The following is a 10,708-nucleotide window of genomic DNA, read 5'->3' on the forward strand; positions in this document are numbered from 1 at the left end:
GTAGGCTGAAGCAGCAGGATTGCTTGAGGCCAGGAGTTGGAGGCTGCAGTGAGCTATGATCGTACCACTGCACTCCAGCCTGGGTGACAGAGTGAGACCCTGTCTCAAAAAAAAATTTAATAATAAAACAATTTAAAAAGACTGCCCAGCCATCACCCACCTCCTACTTTTGTTGCTCTTGGCATTCCAAAAGTGTAATGCAGCTTCATTATTGGTGCTACTGCTGCTCTTCTTCTTCGTCCTGTCTCCCAGGCTGGAGTGCAGTGGCACAATCTCGGCTCACTGCAACCTCCACCTCCCAGGTTCAAGCGATTCTCCTGCCTCAGCCTCCCCAATAGCTGGGATTACAGGTGCCCACCATCATGCCCGGCTAATTCTTTTATTTTTAGCATAGCGAGGGTTTCACCATGTTGTCCAGGCTGGTCTCGAACTCCTAACCTCAAGTGATCTGCCTGCCTCGGCCTCTCAGAGTGCTGAGATTACAGGCATGAGCCACCACACCCAGCCTACTGCTCTTCTTTTTCCTTTTAGGATCCTGGAATTTGAGAACCCGCATGTTACCAGCAACAACAAAGGCACAGGCTGTGAATTCGAGCTATGGGACTGTGGTGGCAATGCTAAGTATGTTTCCTTTAAAGAAAGTCACTTCATCAAATGGTTTAAAAATCAGCTGCCCAGGCCAGGGGTGGTGGCTCACACCTGTAATTCCAGCACTTTGGGAGGCCAAGGAGGGTGGATCATCTGAGGAGAAGAGTTCAAGAGCAGCCTGGCCAACATGGTGAAACTGCATCTCTACTAAAAATACGAAAAATTAGCCCGGTGTGGTGGCGGCCACATGTAATCCCAGCTACTTGGGAGGCTGAGGCAGGAGAACTGCTTGAACCTGGAGGCGGAGGTTGCAGTGAGCGGAGATCGCACCATTGTACTCCAGCCTGGGTGACAGAGCTGGACTCTTTGTCTCAAAAAACAAAACCAAACAAAAAAAATCAGCTGCCCATCAGGCACCATGAAGTTGGGCCTAGCATGTTTCCTGGCACATATGAGGAGCTTGATAAATTATTTGCTGACATGCATTGCTTTATACACTTTAGTGATTAGGTTATGATGCAGTTAGAAGTCATCAACCTTGGCCAGGCGCAGTGGCTGATGCCTGTAATCCCAGTACTTTGGGAGGCCGAGGCAGGCAGATCACCTAAGGTCAGGAGTTCAAGACCAGCCTGCCCAACATGATGAAACCTCATCTTTAAAAAAAAAAAATAGGGGCCAGGCACCGTGGCTTACGCCTGTAATCCACTGCTTTGGGAGGCCGAGGCAGGCAGATCACCAGAGCTCAGGAGTTTGAGACCAGCCCGGCCAACATAGCAAAACCCCGTCTCTACTAAAAATACAAAACTTAGCCCAGTATGGTGGTGTGCACCAATAATCCCAGCCACATCAGGAGACTGAGGCAGGAGAATCACTTGAACCTGGGAGGTAGACATTGCTACTGCACTCCAGCTTGGGCGACAGAGCCAGACTCTTATCTCAAAAAATAATAACAATTTTTTTTAAATGAAGAAATCATCAACCTTTAAAAAAACTAAAATTGGCCTGATGTGGTGCACACCTGTAGTCCTAGCTACTCAGGAGGCTGAGGCGGAAGGATCGCTCGGGCCCACGTTGGAGGCTGCAGTGAGCTATGATCCCACAACTGCACAATTTTAAAAGACTGCCCAGCCATCACCCACCTCCTACTTTCGTTGCTGTTGGCAACAAAAAGTAGAGCAAGACCCTGTCTCTTTAAAAAAAAAAAAAAAAAAAAAAGTCATTGACCAACTGTTTCTTTTTTGTTGTTGTTGTTTTGAGATGGAGTCTCGTTGTGTCACCCAGGCTGGAGTGCAGTTGTGCAAACTCAGCTTGCTGCAAGCTCCGCCTCCCGGGTTCATGCCATTCTCTTGCCTCAGCCTCCCAAGTAGCTGGGACTACAAGACCCCACCACCACGCTCGGCTAACTTTTTTGTATTTTTAGTAGGGATGGAGTTTTACCATGTTAGTCAGGATGGTCTCGATCTCCTGACATCGTGACCCACCCGCCTCAGCCTCCCAAAGTGCTGGGCTTACAGGAGTGAGCCACCACGCCCAGGCTGTTATAGACCAACTTTTAATACTAAGATATTCTTTTTAAAGTCCACAGTTAGAAACCAGAATGACCTGACTTTCCCTCTTGTTCCTTTTCTTCCTCCCAGGTTTGAGTCCTGCTGGCCAGCCCTGATGAAGGATGCTCATGGAGTGGTGATCGTCTTCAATGCTGACATCCCAAGCCAACGGAAGGAAATGGAGATGTGGTATTCCTGCTTTGTCCAACAGCAGTCCTTACAGGACACACAGTGTATGCTAATTGCACACCACAAACCAGGCTCTGGAGATGATAAAGGAAGCCTGTCTTTGTGTAAGGAAACTAGAATTTCTCTTCCTCTTTTGTCTTGAATGTTTTGGACACCTACATATTGCCCCACGTCCTACAAACCAGCAGCTCTGTCCGGTTACTGAGCACCTTCTGTACCCTAGGCAATTGTTGCCCGCTCCATGTGAGTCCACCCTGTCTCTACTAAAAATACAAAAATTAGCCAGGCATGATGACAGGCGCCGGTAGTCCCAGCTACTCAGGGGCTAAGGCAGGAGAATTCCTTGAGCCCGGGAGGCAGAGGTTGCAGTGATCTCACCGCTGCACTCCAGCTTGGGTGACAGGATGAGACACCATCTCAAAAAATAAATAAATAAATGAAAGGCCAGGCGCAGTGGCTCATGCCTATAATCCCAACACTTTGGGAGGCCGAGGTGGGCGGATCTCTTGAGGTCAGGAGTTCTAGACCAGCCTGGCCAACATGGTGAAACCCCATCTCTACTAAAAATACAAAAATTAGCTGGGGGTGGTGGTGCACGCCTGTAATCCCAGCTACTCAGGAGACTGAGGCAGGAGAATCACTTGTACCTGGGAGGTGGAGGTTGCAGTGAGCTGATGCACTCCACTCCACCCTGGACAACAAGAGTGAAACTCTGTCTCAAAAAAAAAAAACGAACCAGAATACAGAGTCGGAAAATCCTGCTTGTCGCTATTCTTGGGTATGACTGGGGTGGCACTCTTTCTGAAAGAACTTTTCTGGAGAAAAACCTCCAATTCACATAACACACATCCCAAGGGTGACACAGTAATCCTGAAAAAGAAGTCAGAAAATACTCAGAAACAAAATGAGAATAATAGAGAACCTATAAGAACAGAAGACCTGGAAAGTGGTTTGTAAGGTTTTCATCCTGTTGCCAGGTGGCAGTATAGCAAACCCTTTCTCTGTTCTCTGGTGTCAAGGAAGACAACTTGATTTGTGAACTTCAGAAAGTTAAATTTCTTCTAGAAGTTTCACTGGGAGCTAGAAAGGGCCCCTCATTGAAACTCCTTGACTAACCTTATTTTCATTTTCAAGCGCCACCCTTGAACAAGCTGAAGCTGGTGCACTCGAACCTGGAAGATGACCCTGAGGAGATCCGGATGGAATTCATAAAGTATTTAAAAAGCATCATCAACTCCATGTCTGAGAGCAGAGACAGGGAAGAGATGTCAATTATGACCTAGCCAGCCTTCACCTGGGACTGCCACCTCCCCAGTGAAATCAGCATGTTTCTTGGTGCAGATCTGAAATCACATCCAGCTCCTGATGTTTTCTTCTCCCTGTGACTGCAGAGGAAGTGTTCCTACCTGCAGGAAGGCACCTGTCACGCAGGACATTCACTCAGACCATCTATGCTCTGTCCTGAGTTCAGTTTAGAAAATCCTATCATCGAATTCAGATTTCCTGGCCCCAGAAGTTCCCAAAGACCTATAAAATGGAGGGATTTACCACCTTCACATATGTCCAGTTATATAGTTTGTGGAATTGTAACCGTTGCAGCCCAATGATACAACAGTAGTTTAATCATGTGTATTGGCTTGAATGTAATTTTCATTCCTTGATTTACCCAACAAACACCGATGGGTTGAGCACCTGCTGTGTGTGCACCACTGTCCTAGCTGCTGACTGCAGACAGCATGCATGAAAAAGACACAAATCCCCACCCTCGCGGAACTCATTCCATTTTCCTAAATATTAGGTTGGTGCAGAACTAATCGCGGTTTTTGCCTTTTAATTTTTAATGGCAAAAGCCACAATTACTTTTGCACCAACCTAATAGTAAGGCCAATTCAGAAACTTGAGTGCAATGTCTTGGATATGCAAAAAAGAAAATCAAAATGCATTCTTCATTCTCTGTAAGAGTTCTAGGTGGGGCTCAGTGGCTCACACTTGTAATCTCAGCACTTTGGGAGGCCAAGGCAGGCGGATCACTTGAAGCCAGGAGTTCAAGACCAGCCTGGCCAACATGGCAAAACCCTATCTCTACTAAAAATATAAAAATTCACAGGGTGTGTTGGCACATGCCTGTAATACTAACTACTCGGGTGGCTGAGGCATAAGAATTGCTTGAGCCTGGGAGGCAGAGGTTGCACTGAGCTAAGATCGCACCACTATACTCCAGCCTGGGTGACAGACACCATGTCTCAAATAGATGAAATTACATTAAATGTTTAAAAAGAGGTCTAAATAAGTTTCATATGCTGCCCTCCCTCAGATAATGTGGGAACCTGGGGTACTTAACATGCCAAATGAAGGTATACTTGATCGTTATCCATAGATTTTGTATTTGAGAATTTGCTTACTCACTAAAATATGTTTGTAACCCCCAACTGTGGCTCTTTCTCAGTTATTTGCAGACATACAGAGTGATATAAAATGTGAAGTGCCTGGCTGGGCGTGGTGGCTCACACCTGCAATCCCAGCACTTTGGGAGGCCGAGGCAGGCAGATCACAAGGTCAAGAGATAGAGACCAACCTGGCCAACATGGTGAAACCCCATCTCTACTAAAAATACAAAAATTAGCTGGGCGTGGTGGGGCGTGCCTGTAGTCCCAACTACTCAGGAGGCGGAGGCAGGAGAATTGCTTGAACCTGGGAGGCGGCGATTGCAGTGAGCTGAGATTGCACCACTGCACTCCAGCCCGGTGACAGAGCAAGACTCCGTCTCCAAGAAAAGGGAAAAAAAAAAAAAATTGAAGTGCCTGGCCAGTTGCAGCGGGTCACGGCTGTAATCCCAACACTTTGGGAGGCCGAGATGGGAGAACTGCTAGAAACCAGGAGTTCGAGACCAGCCTGGCCAACATGGTGAAACCCCATCTCTACTAAAAGTACAAAAATGTGCCAGGCGTGTTGGCACACACCTGTAATACCAGTACTTAGGTGGCTGAGGCATAAGAATTGCTTGAGTCTGGGAGGCAGAGGTTGTAGTCAGCCAAGATTCTGCCACTGTACTCCAGCCTGGGCAACAGAGTGAGACTATCTCAAACAAAAAAAGAAAAAAAAAGGCTGAGTGCATTGGCTCAAACCTGTAATCCCAGCACTTTGAGAGGCAGAGGCAGCTGTATTACTTTAGGTCAGGAGTTCCAGATCAGCCTGGCCAACATGGTGAAACCCTGTCTCTACTAAAAGTACAAAAATTAGCCGGGCATGGTGGCAGGTGCCTGTAATCCCAGCTACTCAGGAGGCCGAGGCCAGAGAATTGCTTGAACCCAGGAGGTGGAGGTTGCAGTGAGCCGAGATTGCGCCACTGCACTCCAGCCTGGGCAGCAGAGCAAGACTCTGTCTCCAAAAAACAAAGAAAAAGAAAAAAGAAAAAATACGATTGGGAAATCAAGACTGTGGCAGACTAGAAAAAGAATGTGGCAGGTTTAGTTTATTTTAAACTAAAAATAGTTTAAAAACTATTTTTAAAGTAGTTACAATAAGAAATGCATTGCTATTTTCATTATAAGCCTAAAAGATTTACTTGGTCACTGGGGATGTTTTCAAATTTTAAGTTACTCTGTTTTTAACGACCCTGTTTCGTTATCCTGTTACATAACTATCTATAAACTATACATAACAAAGTTTACCATTCTAGCCATTTGGAAGTATATGGTTCAGTAGCATTCAATACACTCACATTGTTGTACAGCCATCACCACCGTCCATCCCCAGAACCCTCTATCATCCCTAACTCAAACTGTACCCACTTAACATCTCCCCATTCCTCCTTCCCCAGCCCTTGACAACCACCATTCTGCTTTCTGTCTCTATGACTTTGCCTCCTCTAAGTTCCTTATATAAGTGGAATCCTACACTATGTTTTGTCTTTTTGTAATACTAACTACTCGGGTGACTGAGGCATAAGAATTGCTTATTTCCCAGAGCTTAATGATCTCAGGGCTCACCTGCCTTGTAGCATGTATCAGAATCTCCTTCCTTTTTAAGGTGGTATAATATTCTATCCTACACATTTTATTTATCCATTCATTTGTTGATGGACATTTCGGTTTTTTCACCTTTTGGCTCTAGCGTATACACTGCTAGCAGCATGGGTGTACAGTTCACCCAGGATACTTTGGAAGGTTAAAAGCATTTAATTTCTCCAAAAGGCCGGATGCGGTGGCTCACACCTGTAATCCAAACACTTTCGGAATCTGAGACGAATGGAAATTCTGAGGTCAGGAGTTCAAGACCAGCCTGTCCAACATGGTGAAGCGCCATCTCTACTAAAAATACAAAATTTAGCTGGGAGTGATAGCGTGCCTGTAATCCCAGCTACCTGGGAGGCTAGGGCAGGAGAATCACTTGAACCCAGGAGGCGGAGGTTGCAGTAAGCTGAGATCGTGACACTGCACTCCAGCCTGGGCAACAAGAGCAGAACTCCATCTCAAAAAAAGTGCCAAGCACGGTGGCTCACGCCTGTAATCCCAGCACTTTGGGAGGCCAAGGCAGGTGAATCACAAGGTCAGGAGTTCAAGACCAGCCTGGCCAACATAGTGAAACCCCGACTCTACTAAAAATACAAAAAATTAGGCATGGCGGCGAGCACCTGTAATCCCAGCTACTCAGGAAGCTGAGACAGGAGAATCGCTTCAACCCAGGAGACAGAAGTTTCAGTGAGCCAAGATCGCACTATTGCACTCCAGCCCCAGCAACAGTGCAAGACTCTGTCTAAAAAAAAAAAAAAAAAACTCTGCAAAACATTATATTTATTTAGATGACCTTGATTATGGACACTATATCCAGTTGAAAAGTGGAGTACAGACATAATTTTTTTTTTTTTTTTGAGACACGCTGTCACTCTGTCATCCTGGCTGGAGTGTAGTGGCATGACCACAGCTCACAGCAGCCTCAACCTCCTGGGCTCCACTGATCTTGCCACCTCAGCCTCCGAGTAGTTGGGACTAGAGATACACGCACCAGTAATGGTCCATCCCACTAATTAGTGCATGCCTAATTTTTGTATTTTTTGTAGAGATGGGGTTTTGCCATGTTGCCCCGGCTGATGTCAAACTTCTAACCTTGAGTGGCCCGCCCATCTCAGCCTCCCAAAGTGGTGGGATTACAGGCATGAGTCATTGTGCCCAGCCCATACACAACTTCTAAAAAATTTTTCTTAACACGAAATTGGTAAACATGTTCTAAAGATTTAATGTACAGAATCACTATATATGGTGAGTTTATGGTTTATTGTAAGGTTTGTTTTAATCATCTTAAGAGTTTTTGTTTTGTTTTTTTGAGACAGAGTCTCACTGCAACCTCTACCCTCCAGGTTCAAGCAATTCTCCTCCCTCAGCCTCGCCTTCCGAGCAGCTGGGATTACAGGCACCTACCACTGCGCCCAGCTAATTTTTGTATTTTTAATAGAGACAAGGTTTCACCATCTTGGCCAGGCTGGTCTTGAACTCCTGACCTTGTGATCCACCCGCCTCAGCCTCCCAAAGTGCTGGGATTACAGGCATGAGCCACCGTGCCTGGCCATGGAGTTATTTTTCATTCATAATTGCTGTTTGTAATTTTTTAACATAGCCAACAAGAAAATACACTAAGTAGATCAAATGGTAGATATAGCTCTTTACAGTTGAGAGTGGGAGAAAAAGTTGAGGCACCTAAGGGAGAAGAATAAAAATGCTAGGGTGTCTGTCACTTTCACAGTGAGGAGGGCTGACATGTAGCAGCTGTGTGAGCAGTCTATTGGAGAGAGTGGCTTTTCTAGTAGACCACAATTCCCTGGCAATTTAGTTTGAACCACATTCACCTGTTGGATTACCAAGAGTACTATTAATGTCAACTGAACTAAATCATCTTTCCATGACTGCTGCCTAACAAGAATCCGTCTTGCAAAATTGACCACCTCAAAAAGAAATTATTTTCATTTCACCTTTAATGATTATCCAAGACCCCAGTATAACAATTAACCCAGCAGATTTTGTTCACATGAATGGCCAGAGTACAACCCTTTAAATCTTTGAATTGAGAAAAAGGCTTCAGATTTTAAGTTTTGAGAGTTTTTTTTCTGCTTCATCTAGTCTACCATTGAAGCTTTTGAGTGTACTTTGTATTTCATCCAGTGATTTCTTCAGTTCCACATTTGCCACGTGCTCTGGTAAACTCTGTAACTGGTTGGTAAATACCTCAAGCATATCCAGAATTGCTACTGACGTTTCCCTACTTTCTTTTTCAGAAGTCTCTTGAATCCCCCTAATCTTGGCTAAAATCAGTTTCCACAATTCTCTATATGACATTTCTTGAATTTCTTTTGTATGGGGATCTGTTGCTGGAGAATTACTGGGTTCCTCTGGAGGCATCCCACTTCCTTGCTTTTTCACGTTTCCCGTGTCCTGTTGAAATCTGCGCATCCTGTGTAAATTGCTTCTTCCAAGTTTGTGAACTCACTTTGTAGGGGAGGACTTCTTCCTGAAAATGTAGATATGGTGTTGGTTAGGTGGGGCATTTTGGCTTTGATTTGGGGTAGTATTGTAGGCGCTGCATGATTTCTTGGGTGGTTATTAGTGGAGGGTGTGGTTGCTGGGGACTAGGAGGCTAAGGTGGGCCAGTCTTTGAGCCCCAGTGGTGGGCTGAGCTTGCCTCATTCTTAAACCTAGGAGCGGTGTAGGCTGGCTGTGGCGTTAATGGGTTCAGGGGAGCAATTTGGGGTCCTCTAGGTGCCCTGCTCGAATCCTGGTAGTGGCAGCCCCAGCTAAGCTCGTAGTTGATCCCAGGCCCCAGACCAGCGGGTGTGATGTGGGTGAAGGCAGTTGGGGGGCAACCCACCAGAACCCAGGCCGTCTCTGCTGGTGTTGGAGGTGGTTGCCATGGGTTGGGCGGGCAGGTGACTCCCCTGGCCGGCAGGTGGCCTGTGGTGGTATCCCACAGGCTGGGCCCCAGACCCCACACCCCGGGGAGGAGTGGTCAGGCACCACCGGTGGTGGAAGGGGCAGAACAGCCCCCAATCCTCAGGCCCCTGGCCCGTGTGCTCAAGATCCTCAGGGGACGGAGCCGCCAGCGGACTGTCCTCAGGCCCCCGAGGTTTGGGCTCTGGCTGTGACAGACAGGGAAGGACTGGTCCCCAGGCTGCCGGCGGAAAGCTCAGGTGAGGCAGGGCGGGCGCGCAGTTGGCTCGCGTCTGGGTCCCGCGGGCAGCAGCGGGTTATTTATCCTTTGGGACTCCTGAGACCGCTCGGCCTTCCTCTCCCTCCCTGGCCCTCAGCTGGCTGCGGCGGTTACCGCAGGCAAGGCAGGAGCTGCCCTAGGGGCTGGACTCCGGGTGGCGGAGGCTGCAGCTGCAGCTGCTCAGGGCAGGGAGGCCCATGGGCTCCACGTGGGCCCCTGCAACGCCGCTGGGGAATCTCTCCACCGCTGCCCCCTATTCTGGAGGCCCGCGAGGGTCAGGTGGCTGCGGCCAAGTCCGTGTGGGGACTACGGAACCCCGTGGTCTCTCACTCACCCTTTCCCCGCGCGCGGGAGCTACAGGCCGTCCCCGCCTATCCGATTTCTCTGCAAAGGCTGCCTGGGTGCCTCTGCTCCGCTCCTCGAGCTCCCCGTGGGTTCTCGACTGAATCCCGCGTTCTCTCAGCGGATCTGCTGCAAGTGTGAAAAGCTACAGGCTCCTTCGGTTCCCTTCGGAGGAGAGGCGCGTGCAGGTTGCATCTACCCGGCCATCTTGAGCCTGTGGTCCTGGGCGGGAACGGGTCCCAAGTGCGCGAGTTACGCAAGGGCGTTCCCTGGAGGGTCCGGGTCGGCCCCGCCCCCTCATTCCTGGGAAGGCCCCGCCCTCCCGTTCCAGACTCGACCGAAAGCTCCGTGTGCACACGGGTGTGTTAGCTAATAGAAATGGGAGCAGACCGTTTACACTTTTCCACAAAAGTGTTCATTTTTCACTTTTTTGTTGTTGTTGTTAAGACGGAGTGCAGAGGCGCGATCTCGGCTCACTGCAGCCCGGGTCCAGGGTAAAGCAATTCTCCTGCCTCAGCCTCCCGAATAGCTGGGATTATAGGCAAGCGTCACCACGCCCAGCTAATTTTTCTATTTTTGGTAGAGACGGGGTTTCACCATGTTGGCCAGGCTGGTCTTGAACTCCTGACCTCGTGATCTGCCAACCTCAGCCTCCCAAAGTGCTGGGATTATAGGCGTGAGCCACTGCGCCCAGCCATTTTTCACTTTTTATACTGGGGATTTGTGTCAGTACTCGCAGAGCCACCTTATTCTTTTTTTTTTTTTTTTTTTGAGACGGAGTCTGGCTCTTGTTAGCCAGGCTGGAGTGCAATGGTGCGATCTCGGCTCACCACAACCTCCGCCTC

General features: G+C 48.1%; 1 protein-coding gene and 1 long non-coding RNA gene across 6 annotated transcripts in view; one reads left to right on the top strand and one right to left on the bottom strand.

Annotated features, from left to right (window-relative positions):
* The window catches only part of IFT22 (intraflagellar transport 22), a 7,112-nt gene extending 3,033 nt beyond the window's left edge, over positions 1–4,079 (top strand). For 3 of the 5 annotated variants that reach the window (XM_011985189.1, XM_011985191.1, XM_011985192.1), the window contains 3 exons: positions 532–621; positions 2,226–2,428; positions 3,459–4,079. In XM_011985189.1, coding sequence (XP_011840579.1) covers positions 532–621; positions 2,226–2,428; positions 3,459–3,607 — 442 coding nt within the window. In that variant the 3' untranslated portion in view covers positions 3,608–4,079. The remainder of the gene's footprint in view (positions 1–531; positions 622–2,225; positions 2,429–3,458) is intronic. The other 2 variants (XM_011985190.1, XM_011985193.1) reach the window with 1 other exon arrangement.
* Positions 1–10,708, bottom strand: part of LOC105543343 — a 24,712-nt gene that overhangs the window by 7,139 nt on the left and 6,865 nt on the right. The window contains exon 2 of the long non-coding RNA XR_001006609.1: positions 8,333–8,825. This is a non-coding gene — a long non-coding RNA (uncharacterized LOC105543343). The remainder of the gene's footprint in view (positions 1–8,332; positions 8,826–10,708) is intronic.

The sequence above is a fragment of the Mandrillus leucophaeus genome, unplaced genomic scaffold (genome assembly GCF_000951045.1).
Source record: "Mandrillus leucophaeus isolate KB7577 unplaced genomic scaffold, Mleu.le_1.0 Scaffold280, whole genome shotgun sequence".
NCBI classification, from domain to species: Eukaryota; Metazoa; Chordata; class Mammalia; order Primates; family Cercopithecidae; genus Mandrillus; species Mandrillus leucophaeus.